This window comes from Mauremys reevesii, linkage group 4, assembly GCF_016161935.1.
Source record: "Mauremys reevesii isolate NIE-2019 linkage group 4, ASM1616193v1, whole genome shotgun sequence".
NCBI classification, from domain to species: domain Eukaryota; kingdom Metazoa; phylum Chordata; order Testudines; family Geoemydidae; genus Mauremys; species Mauremys reevesii.
The window spans coordinates 24,488,892-24,510,869 of NC_052626.1; the positions used below are offsets into that span (position 1 = coordinate 24,488,892).

The 21,978-nt window shown below is 44.0% G+C and overlaps 1 protein-coding gene across 2 annotated transcripts in view; it reads right to left on the reverse strand.

Moving 5' to 3' along the window:
- Window positions 1–21,978, reverse strand: part of HHIPL1 (HHIP like 1) — a 68,760-nt gene that overhangs the window by 45,879 nt on the left and 903 nt on the right. For both annotated transcript variants that reach the window (XM_039537907.1, XM_039537906.1), the window contains exons 2-3: window positions 14,513–14,633; window positions 10,932–11,042 (exon numbers count right to left, since the gene is read on the reverse strand). In XM_039537907.1, the coding sequence (XP_039393841.1) occupies window positions 10,932–10,958 (27 nt within the window). In that variant the 5' untranslated portion in view covers window positions 10,959–11,042; window positions 14,513–14,633. The remainder of the gene's footprint in view (window positions 1–10,931; window positions 11,043–14,512; window positions 14,634–21,978) is intronic.

Sequence of the window (21,978 nt, forward strand, 5' to 3'; positions counted from 1 at the left end):
TCTGCCAATTTGTATCACTCAGACATTATTTGTACAGTTTTTGGAAATAAACTGATAAAGCCTCTACTAATTATTTCGGTAAGTAGAATTATTAATATTCCAAGAAGCTCTACCATCTAAAAGACTTCCTAATTTCTCACATCTAGGTTTTCTGATGAGTAGCCATGAGGGATACTTTCAAACATCAACAGAGATGGAATGCACTATTAAATACAGATGAATACAGGGAAGAATGATGATTGAGTTACATTTGTAACTATAACCATAAACCTGGACTGATATTATTTAATTTTAAGCAAAGATTATATATCACTCCAAAACAAAAGATTATGATCTATGGCTCTGTTTCAAAGTGATGCACAGAATGGAAAATAGAGACACAGCCTAGATCTTTGGCTATGGCCGAAGAGCACATATGTTGGGAGGCAAGGAGAAGAGGAAGAGCGCAGGTGGTATGAAGCAATGTTTTCATTCCATTGAACCTGGGCCAGCCTGAGGGCTGAGCTAACGAATGCTAGCTCCAATGACGCCAAGGATCTGTTATGACCAGGGGCGGCTCTAGGAATTTCGCCGCCCCAAGCATGGTGGCACGCCGCAGGGGGCGCTCTGGCGGTCGCCGGTCCCGCGGCTCCGGTGGACCTCCTGCAGACATGCCTGCGGAGGGTCCGCTGGTCCCACGGCTCCGGTGGACCTCCCGCAGGCATGCCTGCGGATGCTCCACCAAAGCCGCGGGACCAGCGGACCCTCCGCAGGCATGCCTGCGGGACGTCCACCAGAGCCGCCTGCTGCCCTCCCGGCGACAGGCAGAGCGCCCCCCGCGGCATGCCGCCCCAAGCACGCGCTTGGCGCGCTGGGGTCTGGAGCCGGCCCTGGTTATGACAGTTGGAGATTTCTGAGGTGTAGGACATCCCTAATCACACCTCCTCCCTCCCTCCCCCTGCAATTATGCTCCTATGGTCTAGGTCACTGGAAAATCTGTCTACAGGGGGGTCATTCTCCAAGGACCAGGTACACTGGCTTTAGGACTGTTTGCTCGGGTGCAGTGTCACCAAGGGGCCCTAATGTAGTTAAGCGTTGGGACCTCGGGATTTTATACACAGGACCTGTACATGTAGAAAGCTTGCAATATTTTGGTCAAAAGTTGTCAAGCATATGTAAGCTTTGTTAGCTGTGTTTGATTTATTTAATTCATATGTTTGCATTTTAAATAATGTAAACAGGGTGACCAGATGTCCCAATTTTATAGGGACAGTCCAGATTTTTGGGTCTTTTTCTTATATAGGCTCCTATTACCCCACCACCCCCTGTCCTGATTTTTCACACTTGCTGTGTGGTCACTCTAAATGTAACAGACATTATATTAAACAGACATCAGTGAAAAAGGATGGGAGTGCATTCTCAGTAGCAAGAACTTGTGCAATGAGACACAGGATAAAAGAAACTGGCCCTTTAAAGTCAGAATAGATCAAGAGTATGAATGCATGTATCCCATGAGAACTTATTACCAACTTAGAGGACATCAAGAGACTTTCAGAAAGAAACAGGGCCCAGATGTGAGTTCTGATAGCATATCATTTCAACTGTAAATATACTGTTTATTATAGTGTTTACAGTGTAGCTGAGTAAAGTTTTTTATCAGATGTACCCAATTACCAACATTGTTTTATATTTATACAAAAGGGATTATATGACATGGTTGCCTGTGATAGCAAGGGACTGGACTTGATGGCTCAGAGGTCCTGTTCAGATCTATGTTCTTATGTTGTTAGACATAAGTATGCTTTATAAGGAATTATAAACTGGATTATAAACTAAATTAACTGTTAACACTCAGGAAAGGGATCTTGGAGTCATTGTGGATAGTGATCTGAAAATATCCACTCAATGTTCAGCGGCAATCAAAAAAGCAAACAGAATGTTGGGAATCATTAGGAAAGGATAGATAATAAGATAGATTTATATAGAGGCAATATGATATTTTCTATGGCATGCCCACATCTTGAATACTGCGTGCAGATGAAGTCACCCCATCTAAAAAGATATACTGGAATTGGAAACGCGCAACAAAAATAATTATGGGTATGGAACAGCTTCCATATGAGAAATTAATAAGACTTTTCACCTTGGAAAAGAGACAACTAAGGGGGGGGATATGATAGAGATCTATAAAATCATGACTGGTGTGGAGGCAGGGCCGGCTCCAGGCACCAGCTAAGCCAGAGCTTGCTTGGGGCGGCAGATTCTATGGGGCGGCATTCCGCCCAAAGCTAGGGCGGCACATTGTTTCCTGCTCTGGCCGCCCTGTAGGGGGCGGCGGTGCGGAGGAGGGGAGCGCCCTGCAGCAAACTCGGCAGGGCAGCCCACGTCCTTCCCTCCCCGCGATTGGAGCAGCACGGAGCCCGCCCGGCAGGCGGTGCGGTGATCGGGGCCACGGGGTGAGCGCCCCGCTGAAGCCCTGGCCACCCCCTTCTCTCTCTGCTCCCCGCTCCCTCCCCATTAGACCAGGCGCGCACTGCAGCACAGGGAGTCCCCTGGCTCCAGCCGCCCTGCAGGGTTTTGTTTTGTTTTGTTTTTTCCCCTGCTTTGCCGGCCGCGCCGTTCCCCCCCACACCCTGCTTTGCCGCTCCAACCGCTCCGCAGGTTGTTGTTTTTTTCACCTGCTTTGCGGCTCCAGCCGTGCAGTGTTTTTTGTTTTTTTTCCACCCTGCTTTACCGCTCCGGCTGTGCTGCAGGTTTCTTTTTTTCCCCCTGCTTTGCCGTTTCAGCCACGCTGTTTTTTTGTCCCCCCCAACACCCTGCTTTACCGCTCCGGCCGCACTGTGCTTTTTTGTTGTTGTTTTTTTTTTTCCCCTGCTTTGCTGCTCTGGCTTTGCTGCATTTCCCCCCTCCCCCCCCCCCGCTTTGCCGCTCTGGCCGCGCTGTTTTTTTTTCCCCCTGCTTTGCCACTCCGCGGACCCCCCCTTCTTTTTTTTTGCTTGGGGTGGCAAAAAAGCCAGAGCCGGCCCTGTGTGGAGGAAGTAAATAAGGAAGTATTTCTCATACTCTCTCATAGTATTATACATATCTCATAATGCAAAAACTTGGGGTCATCAAATGAAATTAATAGGCAGCAGGCTTAAAACAAATAGAAGGAAGTATTTCTTGACACAATGCAGAGTCAACCTGTGGAACTCTTTGCTAGAGGATGTTCTGAAGGCCAAGACCATAACAGGGTTTCAAAACAAAACAAACAAAAACAAAAACCCACCCTAGATAAATTCATGGAGGATAGGCCCATCAATGGCTATTAGCCAGAATGGTCAGGGATGGTGTCCCTAACCTCCATTTGCCAGAAGCTGGGAATGGGTGACAGGGGATGCATCACTTAATGATTGCAGAGTCTTTTAATGTTGGAAGACAGATGCTGGGCTAGATGGACCTTTGGTCTGACCCAGTATGGCCATTCCTATGTTCTTATGAGTACTATGTCCAGTGTTGGGCAAATTGGAGAAAGTCCAGAGGAGATCAACACAAATTATTAAAGGTCTAGAAAACATGGCCTATGGGGAAAGGTTGAAAAATTGGGTTTGTTTAGTCTGGAGTAGAGAAGATTGAAGGAGACATGATATCAGTCTTCAAGTAAGTAAAAGGACTTTATAAAGAGGAAGGTGATAAATTATTGTCCTTATCTGTTGAGGACAACACAAGTAATGGGTTTAAATTGCAGCAAAGACAGAGTAGGTTGGACATTAGGAAAAACTTCCTAACTGTCAGGGTAGTTAAGCACTGGAACAAATTGCCCATGGAGATTGTGGAATCTCCATCATTGGAGGTTTTTAAGAACAAGTTAGACAAACACCTGTCAGAGATGGTCTTCTAGATAATACTTAGTCCTGCCTCAGTGCAGGAGACTGAACTAGATCACCTACTTAGGTCTCTTGCAGTCCTACATTTCTATGTTTCTATGATTCTATGTGCTATTTAAGTAAATAAAAATCACATAGTTCTGATTATATTACATGGCTACTTTGTTTCCTGAAGAGTCTTTGGTAAGGGATTTTCTGAAGAAAATCTAAGTATATTATATGCTCTGGATCATCCTTGTCCACATGCTTGTTAACTTTCTCAATGAATTTGCAATTAAAAATAATCTGCAGTGGAGTTTAAAAACAAACTAATAAATAAAAATATGAAACTTTTCTATTGGTCTTAGGTTATTTTTTTTTACAAAATCTGAACTTGGGGCCAAGTTTGACCTGACAGTGACCCTGTAACTTTTAGTTTAGGAAGCTGTTTTCCAACAGTAGTAGGAGATTTGCATCTTGTTCAGTTCAAGAAAGTCTAAAAGACTGCACTTCAAGTTTCATAAAACACAAAATAACCAGTGTTCTTTTCATTTCACAGACTTTCAATCCATATTTCCCTCCCATAAAAGTGCTTATTTCCTTTGACCAACTTGTTAGCCTGAGCTAGTCACCGTATGTTATGATGGTTAAGCTTTACCAACTCCTTATGAATAAGAATTATGATGTTAGTCACACATTAAATGGATGAAAGAAAGGTTCTATAAATGGTCACTGTCTCCATTGCTCTTTGATCTTTCTGTAGCATGGCCAACATGTCTCCCTTTATGTTCCAGAACAGGGTGATTTAAAAGTTGCCTTTGAGCAGTTCAGCATTAGTCTTGCATTAGACAGGAGATATTCCCACTACAGCCGTGTGTGTGAGATTTGATGTCAACCTTTATATCATGAATTGCTTTCATCCAGCTCAGGGCAGCAGGCTTTTAAATATCATCCATCAACTCTGTGTGCCACCTGTGAGACACTGTTTTCAGCAATTCCTCAGAAAAGAATGACCACTGTTATGTGCTAGGGTGACAGAAGAAGACTGATGTGAAAGCTGGATTTCACTTGATGAATTATGCTACTAAAGTAACATATGGACAGGCAAAGTCTAATGAAAACTAATGGCTTCATTAGTTGTCCAAACTTTTTGTACATTAACTATCTGTGTTGTATGTCAGGTTCACAGTTCAAAGTTAAAAAGCTTTGTAAGTAAAGGTTTGAAAGTGTCAGGCAATCAGCACTTACCAGGATCAGGCCTATATCTAGCAATAATGCTACTGCTATATAATAATGTATTTCATCTATGTAGTGCTATTCATCCAAAGGATCTGAAAGCACTTATCTAGCTATAACAAATATCACTTCACCCACCATTGAAATTAAGACACACCTGGGTTGGAATGCAGAATGCTATGAGTAATAGAAGTGTCTTACTCTTATTAACTGAAAATGACATTATCACCATACTTAAGGCCTAAACTCCCATTGACCCCAGTGGGCTTTGTTTCAGGCCCTTAGTGTTGAATTTGTTAAGAAAATGTGTATGGCCACTGGGCTACTGAGGGATTTAACCTATTTTAAAAAATAAACCCATTAGTTTAATTTTTAAATATTTGTAATGGTGTGTGCTGGAGCGCAGATTCATAATGGGCTTATTGTTCACCTGCACTTTCTCCATCGGTTTCTTGTATCCGCCTGTTGTCTTCTTCTGGCTTATACATGCATTATAAACTGTTTGTGGGCAGGGGCCATCCTTTTATAGTTTGCTTAGAACAATGGAGCTGGGGTCTTTAGGCACCACCACAGTACAAATAAATAACAATATTAATAATAGTGATTGTAGGAAGCTAGTGAAAAGTGCTGGCTTAACAGCCCTGGAGGCTGAAATCTTCTGTTTATCCTAAGGACAGTTATTGCATGGATAGTGCCAGGACAAGTTTCTTCCCTGGCTGTGTGCCCCAACCCTGACCTGAAAAGACACTTCCCCTCTCATGGGATGATAGAGTAATTACTCTACCTCCAAGACTATTCAATCACTATCTTCTTGGATATGATTGCTAATTGGGGTGATATTGACATCTGTCCACCAGGAAACTGACCAAGGACACCAACTCATTTCATATTGCCACATAACAGCTTTCAGATGGTAATGACTTTCAGTCACTGCCAACCTTGCCTGGGTTTGAACCAGTAACTTAGACACAAGAGACACCTCTCTTATTAGTACCAATCCCCTGAGCCATCCAGTTCCCCAGCAGCAGATGTCTCATATGTGAGTGTCAAAACAGAGGCAGTTGTATCTAAAAATATGGGCCGAATAAATGTTTGTAAAGTATTAGCTCCACAGCATTAAAAGTATGATATTGCACCCATTGACATAGCAAAGCTCCTATTGATTTTAGTGGATGCAGCATTTTAATAAGTGGTACCATAAATCCAGAAGGTTATGATTCAAAACACTAAAATGCAAGTGAAATACTGGCTTTACACATCTCTGAGTAGACAATCCCTAAAGCCATTCTGGCTGCTTAATGCTGTTCTAACTGTCATGCAGTCAGAGAGGTACCTTTGTTTATGTCTCTTAAATACATATCATCCACCTGGGTTTCACTGAACAATTACACAATGCATTTTCAAATGGAAAGGTCACTTAGCTTATTTATTATATTAAGATCTTTAAGGAGGGCCAGTCAATGTAGCTGAGAAAGAGCTATTGGGACAAATTATCTGCTGATGGGCAAAACACCATTAGCCAGGAGAGCTGCTCCCATTTACTCCAACAGAGATTTTGGCTCATCTTGTTTCCCCAGGAGGCTCTGTCAGTGAAGCTAAAATGACACAGACGCTGCCGTCTAATGTAACTGATAAATACAGTATTGCAAAATAATCAGCTTCTGAGAAGATACATAAAAGGAATGAAATACCAGCAGCCAAGGACAGCTTGGGTTGGCACCTACTTGTCAGAAGCCCGATCCTGCTAACACTTACAGTTGTACAGGCTAGTCCTAGGAGATTTTTGCAGGAATAGTGTTTAAGAAAGCATGCTACCAAAATGGAAATGGAAATAAATCATTGCCTGGGAAGAGTATGTGCCCTCATAAAATGAAAAAAAATAAAAAAATACCCCCCCCAAATAACTGGTAAGTCTTCAGAGCTCTGCTGATTAGAGAAAAGCCAATTGCAGTAAGAGTCTCACTGCCAATTAAGCACCTGCAGCATAGGAAACTGTATTGCCAAACAGGATGCTTTTCTGCTCTGTGGAACTGCTTGATAAGTGACAACACCCCAAGTTCTTGCCCTTGGAAGACAGGCTTTTGTATAGGGCAGCCAGTCATTTACGGGAGTCCCTGTGGCAGTAAAATGTTTGAATGAAAACCTGCTCCCACGCTGCAAGAAGCTTTTCCAGTTGGTCAGGTCAGGAGAGTTAAAAGAATAAAAGTGCAATTGTTTGCAGGAAGGGGGAGAAGGAAACCAATTTATCAACACTGTTTTAAACAGCTTAGCTCCCCTTTGCCACCAGTTACTCAGAGTGCATGCTGTCCATATGGAATATATTTTCTCCAGTGTTGTGAACCAGATTCTGATCTAATTTACACCGTTGTAAATCTGAGGTAATCCCACTGACGTCACTAAAGAGGTGTAACTGGCCCTGTATCCTAAAGCATGAAAAGACTTCAGTGTGTGTTATTATTACTGTTATTTGCTTTGTAGTCTCATCTAGGACCCCAATCATCGATCAGGACCTCCCTGTACTTGGCACTGTACAAACACAGAAAAAACAAAACAAAAAAGCCATGGTCCCTGCCGCTATTAGTTCATCTCTCTGGCATACCAAATTTACGCAGAGAATCTATCACTTCGTATCACCTATTTGAACCACATAACACCAACAGTAAGCCTATCGGGGCCAGCGCAACCCATTAGGCGACCTAGGCGGTTGCCTAGGGCACTAACATTTGGGGGACAGCGACTGCATCTTCGGCCGCCTCAGTTGGGGGGCGGTATTTCGGGGGCGGGACCTTTCACTGCCTAGGACGGCAAAAAAGCTGGCGGCGCTTCTGAAGCCTATTGTACAGTAAACAGCATTATCTGCCATTTATCCAGTGATTTATTGTTGATAAAGGGGGAAACAACTGCTGATACTTTAACCACAAGATACTGAGCAGATAGTAAGGAGATTAATGCCCCTCCTGATTTTACAGATGCTGCAAAGAACCCTGCACTAAGGCTCACTCTCAATAAGCGTTCTCTTGCCATAAATAACGGCCAAGGTTTCCTAGTACAATTGTGTTAGAGCTTTGGGCCCTGTGTGCACTGGGATCAATGCAGATTCCCTAATCAAGGCCTCGGTCTTCATGTGAAGAAGTCCGTCCAGGCCAGCCTCAGTAATAGATTCACAACTGAGGAGAGGTGATTTCTCTCAAGCACAGAAGATTGAACGAAACAGTAAAATGGAAGAGGAAGGACAATTCTAGAATTTTATCAGAAATAGCAACACATTAATGACTAGTCTGGGACTTGGGCTACCTGGAGCATGGGTCCAAGTATTCAAAAGCACGCAAGTGCTGCACATCCATTTACTCCCTCTCCCTACCTCACCAGCAGGTAACAGGGTGTGTGTGGGAGGGAAAGTCAGTAGCATTTTGACTCCACTCCTCCAACTCACCCATCATTGCATCTGAACTGGCACAGGGACAGGAGGCTCATAATTTGTGACTGGTGTAAATTACTCTGCACTATTTTCTTTGAATTTCACTTCTCTGGGTGCTAATTTCATAATTACTACTGTGGAATGGTATATATAATCGTTGGAGAAATGAGTGTCGCATTTAGTTCTGAAAGGGGTTAGTTCTGGTCTCATTCTCATCTGCTGTGGGAGTGGGTTCTATAGGCCAACCCAGCTCCTGGGGCAGTTCTGTCTCCCCCATTCATGAATCTCCCCCTAGTGATCCAAAGAGTTGAATGGAACATAGTTGCTGTGGAAGATCATGGTCATGAAGGAAGAGGTGATCTCTTCTTAGGTAGCTAGGACCAGTCCCTTGAAGGACTTTGACTACCTGGCCAGAGACCTTGAACTGTACTCTGGACTCCGCAGCGAGCCAATGCAGACACCCAGAATTCTAGGGAGGACGTGTATTCGTGTGGACTTGTGTTGCTAAGCAGATAGGTGTTTAGTACCAAGAAGCTTTTCCAGGGTATGTAGCTTCATTCCTAGATACAATGCTTGGAAATAATCAAGCCTCGAGTTCAGGACTGCATGGCTCATTGTGGGTGATTCTGGGCTGGATAAGATAAATCAGACTCTTTTGCCCAGTTGCACATTAGTGGGTGTTTTGCTGCATGAGTATTTGGACATCCAACTATAATGACGAGTCCAAAAGCTGTCCCTGCTCTTCAGGCACAGTGCTGGGCTTGATGTGTCTCCACAAGGCCTCCTACAGGGGTGGGCGCCACAGAGCCTCAAAAAAAGGCAAATTATTCAGTACAGAAACAACTCACATTTTTCTTGACACAAAAACTAATAGCTCAGAAACTTTCCTATTACAAAACACTCAAAACCAAGAATGTTAAAAATAGTACTGGATGGCTTAGGACATGTTAATGGATAAATGGGCCAGATCCTCTGCTGGTGTAATCAGTGTAACTTCATTAATGACACAACATTGCACTGATTTACACCAGCTAAGGCTCTGGACCATAGTGTCTTTTACCTCTGGGTCATTTGTTTGAAGCTGGCTCAGCTTAGCAGCAGTCCAGTTCTGCCAATCAATAGTGACCTATAGGCCACAAGTGCACGGTGGTAAATGTATAACAGGCTGTTTGTGTCAGTCCACATCTTAGTAGGCAAGTGTTCAGAACACAAAAACAACTCACAGTTGGCACTAACTGGCATCCTTGCTGGCATTCCCAGCAGAGAGACAAAGGACTGAATGGGCACGGGGACTGAATCGCTTACCACCCTGGGTTGCTACCTACTTATGTCTGAATTGGGGCACACTGGTATGGATAAGCTTACACCGCTGCTGGCTTTACCCAACTTGTTTTGTGCCAAGAGGACTTTGGTTTCCAGGGCTGTCAATTTCAGAACCTTTCATGAGCATTAAATTCACTTTTAATTAGGGGAGGAGGAGAATACATTAAATATATTCAAATTCACAGCCATGGTTGATCGATTAAGCCTGTTAAAATTCTGCACAACATCAAAATAAAAGCCTACAGCCTGGTTTAAAGTAATGTCTATGGAGAGGAAATCTAATTGTATCCAAAATGTAAATTCTACTAAGCTTGAAGTATGTCTGCTCTGCAAATGAAAGGGAGAGACTTATAATAAGATCACAAACACAGGAATCTTTGCTGCACTGACTGTTCAGTGCTAGAACAAGTCATGAAACTGACAGATTCTCTCCCAGCTGTTAAAACTATCATAACCCTAAGGCAGTTAATTCCACCCATTCAAAGTTTTACTTGCATGGCAACAATCAAATTGCTACAGATAATAATGTAAGAATAAGACATGGACACTGTTAGGAGCAGAGCATTTGAACCTTCTTTAGAAAAAACAATACAACAGAAAATGGTTGATGAATACAAAAGCAAGGCAAAGGGACTTGCTATCTTAAGGACAAAACACAAGCCAACCTGGCATTGTTCTAAACCACGGAGCGAGACAAGCTGTGCCAAACTGAATCATGCAAATGAGAAGCATGCAGGAAATTTAATAAAATGCATTGCCAGGCTAAAGAACAGAAGTTGTACTAACAGTCACATTGAACCTTGCAATAACAAACCTATTACCCAAATGCCACCTGGGGCTTCTCTTGGCTCAAATGTTGAAAGAGTGGAATTCGTTCTCCAATTTGTATTCAAATGGCATCGCCCTTTGTAACTGTATCCAAGTCCTATTGTGAATTTGAGTCGTGTAGACACTATAGAAGATTGAACACAATCACCTGAAAACTAAGAATTGCTTGCTGTGGCTGCTGATCATAAATCAAATGAGGTAGATTTACTTAGTCAAGTAGCTTAGTACATTTATACTAGAAAGGAGGCCTAAAATGAGCCATTCCAGCAATGTTCTGGTTTACACTCTCTCTGTCTACTTACTGTGCCCTTGGGAGCAGCAGGCAGCATGTTGACATTTACGAGGCTTCCATTCCCCTGATACCTCTCAAGTCTGCTGAGGCCCAAATGTCAGCCACAATGAGGGTCAAAGATCTAAAATGAGGGACACGAAGCAAAGAATAGTACAAGAAGCTTTAAATGGTATGGGATTAGTTTATTTAGCATTAACAAGAAAACATGAGCTGGAGCTGCTATATTCTGATCTGAATTTCAAACACTATACTCCAAAGGTGTTCAGGTCTGAGAATATTGGTTCAGCTTATTGTAAACATTGGGACCAGTTGCAAAATTTGACTCTAGGGGCTTGGCTACACTTACAAGTTGCAGCACTGGTGGAGGCTTTCCAGCGCTGCAATTACACCCCGTTCACACTTGCAGGGCACAACCAGCGCTGCAACTCCCTGGTTGCAGCGCTGGCTGAAAACCCGTCCGGGCTGGGGTATAAGGAGTGCAGCGCTGGTGATCCAGCGCTGCTCAGCAGGTGTGGACACTCACCAGCGCTTTAATTCTGAATGTCTTAGCATTCAGATGTGTTCTGATTCAACCCCATTTGTCTATAACCTCAGCTTCACGATTCAACATATTTTAACACGATTTAATCTACTCAAAGAGTATTATCAATAGTAGTTACCAGTGGCTCACTGTCGAATTGGAAGGACATATCTAGTGGGGTCTTGGAGGGGACTGTCCTGGGTCTAGTAATATTCAGCATTTTAATTAATGACTTGGATAAGGGAGTGGAGAGTATGATTATAAAAACTGCGGATGGCACCAAGCTGGGAGGGTTTGCAAGGATTTTGGAGGACAGGATTAGAATTCAAAATGACCTTGACAAATTGGAGAATAGGTCTGAAATCGACAAGATGAAATTCAATACAGACAAGTGCAAAATATACACTTAGGAAGGAAAAAATCAAATGAAAAAATACAAAATGGGGAATAGCTTAGAAAGGTAGTAGTATCGGTGAAAAGAATCTGGGATTTACAGTGGATCACAAAATTAATATAAGTCACCAATGTGATGCAGTTGCAAAAAAGGCTAATATTCTGGGCTGTATAACAGGAGTGTTGTATGTAAAACACAGGCGGTAACTGTCCCACTCAACTTGGCCCAGGTGAGGCCTCAGCTGGAGTACTGTGTCCAGTGTGGAACGTCTCACTTTAAGAAATATGTGGATAAATTGGAGAGAGTCCAGAGGAGAACAACAATTATGATAAAGGATTAGAAAACCTGATCTATGAGGAATGGTTAAAAACTGCATGTTTTTAGTCTTGAAAAAAGAAGACTGAGGGGGAACTTGGTAACTGTCTTCAAATATGTTAAGGGATGCTATAAAGAAGATGGTGATCACTTGTTCTCCAGGTCCAGTGGAGGCAGGACAAGAAGTAATCTGCTAAATCTTCAGCAAGGGTGACTTAGATTAGATATTAGGAAAAACTTTCTAACTACAAGGACAGTTAAGTACTGGAATAGGCTTCCAAGGGAGGTTGTGGAATCCCCATCATTGTGTAACCTGTTCTTTAAAAATCTCCAAACACAGGTCAGGGACAGTCTACATATACTTGGTCCTGTCTCAGTGTGGGGGGCTGGACTAGAGGACCTCTCAAAGTCCCTTCTAGCCATACATTTCTATGATTCTTTGATTTCTGATGTCAATAATTATCAGGAATGAAAAGCAGGAAATACTCAAGGGTGACAGTAAATGTGGGTCTCACATGAGGGACATCTCTCTTAATGAGGCCACAGCTGAGAGGTATGTGGCTCCTCTTAAAGAGTGGGGTGCTATTAAATTTGAATCTGCTCAAAACAGCAAAGCCAGCAGTGTGAGAATAAATGCTGAGAATGTATGTGGCAGTAAGACAATGTCATATGGAAACAACTCTATCATTTTCCAATTCCTGTATTAAGTTTTGTCCTGTATTTTTATTCCACTGATATCAGTTTGAAGCCATGCATGATAATAACTATTTCTTATATAACACTTGTTATCAGTATATCTCAAAGTGCTTCTGTAAGCGGGCACAGACTCCTGCTCGTTATCCTTGGGAATTAGCTTCCAGCATCAAGAGAACCCTCTGCTGGCCAGTGATCTGCCTTACCGCTGGCCCCCGTGTCACTCCCAGGATCCTGGTGCCCCTTTAACTGAGTGCTACCCCCTGCCAGTATCCCCACCATTCTGGGTCATCCCCTCCCAGGGGAACCCCCCACCCACTATCCCCACTTTGCCTCAGTATTGGCTACTGCTCAGTCTCCATCTAGCCCCCATTCACTGGGGCAGCCTGCAGTATAAGCCACTCATCACAGGCAAAGGGGGTCGGACCTGCTGCCTCTACCTACCTATGGGCTGCCCCATTGCAACCCTGCACCTATTCAGCCTATAGTCAGGCCTGCAGCTGGGGCTTTCCAGGCCGGAGCTCCCAGCTCTTCTAGCCCTTCCCCAGCCCTGCTCCCAATCTAGGTGTCTTGCTTGGGTCCCTGCAGCCAGGCCCTTCTCCCTCTACAAGCAGAGGGAGACTGCCTGGGTGTCTGGCTCACAGCCTCTTATAGGGGCCAGCTGGGCCTGATTGGGGCATGGCCACAGCTGAGCCTACTTTCCCCAGTGAGCCCAGGCTTCTTGCCCCAGCCCCAGCCCTCTCCTAGGCTGTTTCAAGCCCCGCAGGGCAGGAGTGGGTAACCACCCTGCTACAGCTTCCCGTTCTTTTAATGTATTTATCGTCACAATATCTGTGAAGGAGGGAAGCGTTATTAACCTTATTTTACAGATAGCAAACGGCGGCACAGAGAGATTTCCTCAAGGTCAAACAGGAAGAGTGCAGAACTGGGACATGGCAGAACTGAACCTGGGAACTCCAGGGGCTCAGCCAGTGGCCTACTCACTGGACCATCCTTTCCCTCTGGAATCTTTATCAATAATGACTTCTGATGGTGAAGCACAGGGAGAGATGCAGACAAAGGCACATAGAGGGTGATTCTTGTATGTGGTTTGCTCACACACCTAGTAAAGCCAATGGCAAAACTCACATTGACTTGGACTGTGCCAGATCAGGCCTTTTGAGCTGTGTCGGCCCTGTCTTGTGAAGTGCTGAGTGCATCTTAAGAGATGCTAAATGCCTTCATCTCTCACAGAAATCAGTGAGAGCTGAGTGCTCACTCCTCACAAGATACATTCATCCCCTTGCAGAATAGTACCCTGAGGTGTTACACACTCAGCGTGGACCAGATCATTTCCTCAGATACCCCTGCTGTGAGTTATGCATGTATCTAAGGGCAGGGTTTGGCCTCAAGGGCATATGATGATGTCATGGCAACTAAAGGAGTGAAGCTTTGTGATCGCCTCAGAGCCCTGAGATGTAGGTAAACCTTATTTGTCATTTATTGTACATATTCGATGCATCACATAAGATTTTAAGAGAACATTTAAAAAATAATGTGATATTAACAATGTCCCTTTAGTCCCCTGCTAGGTTAGATAGGATTACAAATATCTGTAGAAGAGATGTAAACCTTCATGTTTCTGGGCATAAGCCAACCAGTAACAGATGGTGGTTAAGAAGAAACTCACCCTTTGGGCAGATTTCTTGCACAGTCTTTATAAGACTCTGGTACAGGCCACTGTCGGATACAGGAGGGTCTGATCCAGTCTGGCTACTTTTATATTCTTTTTTGCTGATTTCTTGTAAATTCTGTAAGAGAAAAAATATTTTTAATTTTGTTTAAACATTTGATTTCAAGATCTTAATGGCACAGCTCATTGCTGGATTCTGGCACATGAGGTGACTCAGCTAATGTTGCCTGTAGTTCATTTGTACACTGCAATCTTCTTGATAAAAATGTTATGAGCAGTTTGGGGATTTTCTCAACCCTTGAAAAATGGCTTTGATGTCACTGGCCTGAAATGCAGTCTTCTGATTACATATACCATGAAATAGGAGTCACCCTCCCCGCATTTAGCTAGCAGTGAAATTCTTACTATAACTGTTAAATATAAATATTCAGGGACAGATTCTGAGAAGTGCTGATTACCTGTAACTCCCAACTCTGCATGTGCCCAGAGCCTTTTAGGATTTAGATCCCACTTCCTATATTATTTTACGTATCTAAAGATTAATATAACAAAATCTTCAAAGAGTTGGTGAAAAAACCCACCCACTCACTAGAGGTGGCTGGAAAATTTCAATGAAAATGAAATTTTGATGAAAAATGTCCATGAAACTCACCACCACTTACCATGGTTAAAACTCTTAACACTTAGTGAAACAAAAAAGAGAGCTAGCTTGGAATTCCCCCCACAGCCCTGTTAAAGGTCCCTGGATCCAATCTGGGCCCACTAACGTTACTGAGAGAATGCAGGAAACTCTAGAAGAGGGCTTCTTGATTTTTTTTCAGAGTGTAGACCACATCTTAATAGAGAATTTGTCCAATGGACACCTTCCCTCCCATTCACCATTGCAAGAACCACAGAATTTGATCTACTATCTCAGGAAGTATTTATCTCAAATCTAACCAACACGCTACATATACAATGGCATTTTTAGGACCTGACTTTTGGACTGATGAAGAGTTTGCCTACGGTGGTCGATCACAATCTTAACTGTTCCCTTAATCTAAAGTAGGATATTTTTGTTTTGCTGGTACATTTTATCAGTTTATTAGCTCCTGAATGATAAAGCAAATGGATGTTCTCACCTCTTACGATGAAACTCCCTATTGATGTCAGGTAGAGTTTCACAAGCAGAATGAAGGAAATATTTGACCTAGTTATAATAGCTGAACTCAGTACTTAGGTACTTAGCTGCATATTCTGCCAGGATCTTGCCTTTATGTTGTATCTCAGCTAGAGGGGCTAATGGGATGACAGCCCCCTTTCATGGGGCTTTCCAGTGGATCTGGTCCTGATTATATAGTGGGTAACAAATACAAGAAGAAAGAATTAAACACGACAGTGAGGTCTAAAATGCTCAAGCTCAAATTACTATTTAATTAGAGTTGGAGCAATGGACAAATCTCATTTGCACAAATTAGGAATGTAGCACAGTTTGTATTATCATGTAGCAGAAACTTTCACTGTCATAACCTGGATTGAGCATTTAAAAACATTAATCAAAGATTAGTCATTGGCGCTGATTTGTGAGAAAAGACTAATAGGGATGAAGATTTATAACTTGGGTAAGTGATTAATGGAGTTTAGACTCTAAGGGTCACATCGTTAGCTGGTGTGAATTGGCGTAGCGCCACTGAGTTGAGGATCTGGCCCCTTCCATTAGATAGCAAAGGTTTCATTCTGATCCGGGTTTGTAGCATTAGGTAGTCTAGATAAGCAATCTTCAACCTGGCAGAGCAGGAGAGTCACTTTGTCAGCAAATGTATTCACAGGGAGTCACAAAGCAATGGAGTGATATCGGGGCACCCTGTTGCAATGCTTGTGTCATGATACTGCATCCTAAGATTTAATCAGCACACAGGATAGTCAGACACATCACAGTGCACTGTACCATGGTTATTTGGGAAAAGATTCACTGCAAGTTCATCCGATACAATGGGTCAAATTCATCTTGGATGTAAGCAGGGACAAATCCACTGACATCAATGTGCCAGAGGTGAGTTTGGTCTAATTTCTCCTCTCATTCCCCACTCCAGGCTGTTTGGAGGAATAGGAAGAGATGCTGGCAGCTCCAGTACATGTGCTTAGTGCTTCTTGTGCTGCATGGTAAATGTGGAAAGCCATTTTTAGAGCCCCCCTGGGATCTCTGCCTCCTAAAACCTGACTCTGAGATACAGGTTTCCAGAGCCATAGACTCTCAGGGGGAGAAGCATTACCCTGGATCAGAGCGTTAGAAGTGTTTTTTGTAATACTGACTCAGCCCTGTAGAGGGAATGCTTCAGTAAGACTTAAGTGATGCGATGTGTAATTTCCAACACCAGGCACCAAATTCACCCCTGGCGTCACCCCCTCAATTCAATGGGGTGACACCTGGGATGAATTTGGCCTAGTAACTTTTTCCGAAAATTCTTGTTGTGTTACACGATGGCTTAATAAATTAATCCCCAAATAAAGTTAAAAAAGAAATGTTATTTTAAATTCAGTGCAAGTGATAGGCTTTGATGCAGTATTACTTGGGCATAAAAAGCTCGTGATGACATGCATATTAAAAGGACTTTTCGTTCACAGCTTGCTGAAGGCCCTGAGGCTAAATGTAACAAATCAAATGTTTGGTGTGTTCTTTATGAATTCCTCTGAGTTTTCCATCTGAAATTGGCCTAGCAGAGCCATAATTCCAGCTGAACCACATAGAGGAACTAGCTTTGTTAGCTGGATGTAGAAAGCACAAGCCTTTCAAAAATATCCCAGGATGTGTGTTGTTTGTTGAGATAAAAGCAATAAACCTATTTGAATACCTTAACATGTATTGTTGATAATAATATCTTGCATTGATGTAGTCACTTCCCTCCAAAAATCGGACAGAGGTTCCAGACACGCCTCACAACATGATTCAGAATCAGTGACAAAATTGGGAAAAGAGGCAGGAGTCCTGACTCTGAGCCCTCTACCCTAAGTAGACAACACATTCCCTCAGCACCTTCCCAAGCTGACAATGCTTTCGTCTACTTAAAAAGCATTACGATACCCATGTTTAAAGAAAGACGTCTGGGTGAGAGTTCTCCCCACCAAATACAAGTCATTCATGTCTATTTGCTGCGAGTGGATGTCTGTATCCTTATATACTAAGTATTAATCATCACAATGATCTGTCTTCTTAGTGTATATTAATACTTTCACCCTTGGAGCCATTTTGTCCACTAGGCTAATTCTTTGCAAAGCCAGCTCTAGAGCAGATTCATCCAGAGTTTCCTCCAGGGGAGAAAAAAAAAATCCAGAAAAAACAGCTTCTCTGGGGAACAAGGTCAACTCTGACGCCACAAAGTTAACTTCTGTGCTGCATATCAAGGGCAGCCCTGGTAATATGCTGCCCAGTCCAGCCACGTCCAGATTGCATCACGCAATAATCACGGCCTTCTCCTCCTAGTGATGTTGTGGAACGACACCTCCAAACAACTCCCTCTGCCTTCACCCCTCCTTCCTCCTTTCCCTCCCAGAAAATTGGAGGTAATTTTACAAGTGAGGATGGAGCACGCCTGAAACAACAGACCTGGGAGGGCCTGGGACAAGCACTTTTTATTTCCTATAAGAGAGGATGTGATTAAAGCCATGTAAATAAAGGGCTTGCCCCAGAAAACGTTCCGATGCCCGAGACATGAAGCAACCCAGAGATGTTACAAAACAAATCATTGTATTTGCATAGCAATGTGGGCCAGTGGACTGGGCAGCGGGGGACTTGGTTTCAATTCTCTGCTCTGCATCGAGTTGCTGGCCAAGTCACTTTGCTACTCTACACCTTGGCTTCTCCGAAAGGGCAATGGTTTTACTTGCATGCTGAGATCTGCCAGTGAAAAGCCACAGGAGTTAGACCAGTGTTGTTATTATTCATGCAAGAAGATGAGAAGCAAAGAGCGGTAAGGGAGACACTACCGCAGGCTAACTAAAAATAAAGGGCTAGCCTGAGCCTTTAGATTCAACCTGGAGTCAGGAGCAGCATATAGCTGAGCTGCGCCAGGAAGATCCCGTAAGCATTGTGCCTCAGTGATCCCCTATGGGACACATTTCTCCTGGAGCGCCTCTTTATAACTATGCAGTATCAGTTAATTACTAGATGCAGCATACATACTCCCTCACCACATGCAGCCAATTGTGCTGACAGGCACATGGGGGAAAAGCCCTGGCTCCACCAACTCTCCTGGCTCCCCTTTCTGATGGGGGAGCTGTATCAGACTCACAACTGCTGCTCTTCCCCAGATGTGGGTTCATCCTGCACAGCTGTGCAGGGGGATGTAATCTGACTCTCCTGCATGGCCATGTGGGATCCAGCCAGAATCTAGTTCCAAACCTTCAGGCGTTCTACAATCCCACTCTTCATCAAGCCAGGGGTTATTTTGTACTTAGTGTAATGATAAGATATGGCCTAGAACCTCTTATTTTTGAAATTGTATCTTCTTGACTACATTGCCATCCTGGCAATTAGCCAGGATGGGCAGGGATGGTGTCCCTAGCCTCTGTTTGCCAGAAATTGGGAATGGGCAACAGGGGATGAATCACTTGATGATTACCTGTTCTGTTCATTCTCTCTGGAGCACCTGGCAATGGCCACTGTTGGAAGACAGGATACTGGGCTGGATGGACCTTTGGTCTGACCCAGGATAGCCGTTCTTACGTGCTTATGTTGATCTTACACAATTGCTGTTTTGACAACATGAGTGCCTGCTTATGAACAAGAATTGTACAGCAGGACACCCTAACATGAAACCAGTATGAGCTTGCTCCAGGCAAAGTGTAGGGCAGTGCTTGGATTTAGTCATTTGCCACTAGGGGATAAAATCCTTGTATTGGAGCCCAAGGTATCCTGCCACTTGGTGCAATCAGGTTACAACGTACAAGCCAGAAATTTTGTTCTTCAGAAGTAGATTGATCAGGTTAAATATCTAACACTGGGGACCACCTGCATATCCCACACTCGGAGATGTAGCAGGTGTCTTCCATCTCAGACTGCTGTTATCCTACATTCTTTAGGAGCCAGGGATAAAAGTTAGCCTGGCTAAGGGATGGTTTAGCAGCATCCATGGAGAGGAATGTGCTCCACCAGAGGCAGGTAAATCCCTCTCTTCTGCTCCAGTGAGGAGTAGGGAATTGTCTTTACTTACAGAGGACATTGCCAGAGGCAGGAACCAATGATCCCAGACTAACTTACACAGAAAAATGTCCAAGAGGCTGCAAATTTATTGAATTAAACTTAACAATCTAACACCAAAGGGAAGCAACTGGAATTCCTTGGGCCACTGCTCTGTGACCATGCTCTCATGCATCAGATTTGAAGTTGCTTTTTGCCAGAAGGGCATCAAGGCCACAGGCCCTTACCAGCTTTCCAATGTGGCCAAAAGACTGAGAGTGCACAAAGTTAACCTGGAGGTCAAATGACTCATTGACTGAAGTTCCCTTTGGATAAGGAAGGTGATGATTTCCCAGTAGGGACATTCTAAGACAGCTTAAGGTCACAAAGGAAATGGCTGGCAGCACCACCACAACTAATTGTTGGTGCATTTTTCCTTTTACAACAGTACATGGCAAAAGCAGATTTAAAATTATGGGTGTAGAGAAGTGGTGTAGTCTAGAAGATAGGGCACAGAACTAAAAGTCGGGTGACCTATGTTCTCTCCCTGGCCACGGCTACTGACTTAATGCCCTGCTCTCTATGCCTCAATTTCTCCATCTGTAAATTGGTCTCGTAATACAATACTTACCCTCCTTTAAAATCTGTGGATGAGAAGTGACACATAAGTGCAAAGCATACTTATTTATTATCATGTAGCCTATATGAGATATCCTACAACCATCACAAAACTGCCTAGCACTTGCTTGGCACTATGCAAATATTACACCCCTCCCAGATATATTCAGCAGCTCTTCAATCAACGTAGTCCAATGACACCTCTGCAGCTCCCTACCCAGACCCTTCCCTCCTGTATTGCTGGAGTTTGCATCTCGCCTACTGTCCACCCTTTCTCCAGCAACATGGAGCTAACCTTTCCCTTACAGCAAGCCTGGGCCCTGTGCTGACCACTGCACTCTGTGAATGCGCCCGGCTTACCTGTTTTTCCTCATTCTCATGCTTGGGTTCAGGGACAATGGAAACGCCATTAGCAGGATGCTGAAAATTGTCAGGCCTAGCTATAGGGAAGACTCCAAGCCAAAGCTTGTTGCTCACTTGCCTTCCAAGGCTATCCTTGCTCCTCCAAAAGCACTCAATATATTGCAGCTAAGCAGTTCTTCTGTTACCGGCTATGACCAGCTTCTTCTTGGCTTCCAGCTCATTCTTCCTAACCAGCAGTATGTCAGGAATAGTGGGCTCTGTAGGAGAAAATGCCCTTTCTGTATTTTTCCCTTTAAAACTATGGGCAATTAGGAATCGTGCAATTCAGCCGCTGCTGCAGACACTCATGAACATCCTCCATTGTTGGGGGATGTAGCTGAGCACCCCACAGGCTGTGGATGGAAAGAGGGTCCCTGTGAAGAGGTATTGCTATGAAAGGGGAAGGGATGTCTCTTCTGGTGCACAGCCAACTCCCCTACTGTAGCCTATCGGGTAGTGGGCTGAGAAGATGCAAACATCTGAGGCTGACCTAGCCCACTCCTTGCCCACTTGAGAAGCAGTCCAATCCAGTCCCCACACACTCTGCTATTTGGGCCACGGCTCTAGACAGCAGCTGAGTATGCCTACCAGTATTGCCAGATCCCTCTGGCCAGTACTGAGTAATCCTTCAGTAAAGGCCGGTCAAAGAAACGTCTAAGGTTAGCCAAAGGCCCTGTGTGCCACAAGTACTGGTCTCCCTTCCCCTCATTGCGGTGAGCGGTGTAGCAGCAGGAAGGGCCTTAGCTTGTATGGTAAGAAAACCCACCTCACCCTTGAGGCAGCCATAGTGGTGGTGTGATGGCCACAATCTTGGCTGACACACCAAGGATTGAACCAGGGGCCTCCAGAACTAAAAGCATAAACCATGATATCTTGAGTTTACAAGCCAAGCCATACCAACTGGGGACTCTAACAGACCCCTATCCTGTTGAGAAGGCACTGAGGGCAATGTTTTACACGCTCACCAGTGAACTACGGTAGCTGAGGCTTAGGTCACAGGAGGCTGCTGCCCAGCTGCAGATAGAGGAGCAGCCACAGGAGTGGGAATCAGAGGACTGGCGGCACTAGGACATACACTGAAAACTGACTTGGTTCCAAAGCTGTATTGTGGTGTGGCCAAACGCCGACACAGACTGGGTCAGAGAAGGATGAAGGCTTTCTAGGGGGAGAGTGGCTGGAGAAGTGACCTTACTATCTAATGTAATGGGGCTGAGGAGGGGGCTGCATGTTACGTAACAGTGGGCTGGACTGCACAGGCTAAGGGCTAGCAGAATGGAGGCTGTGAGAG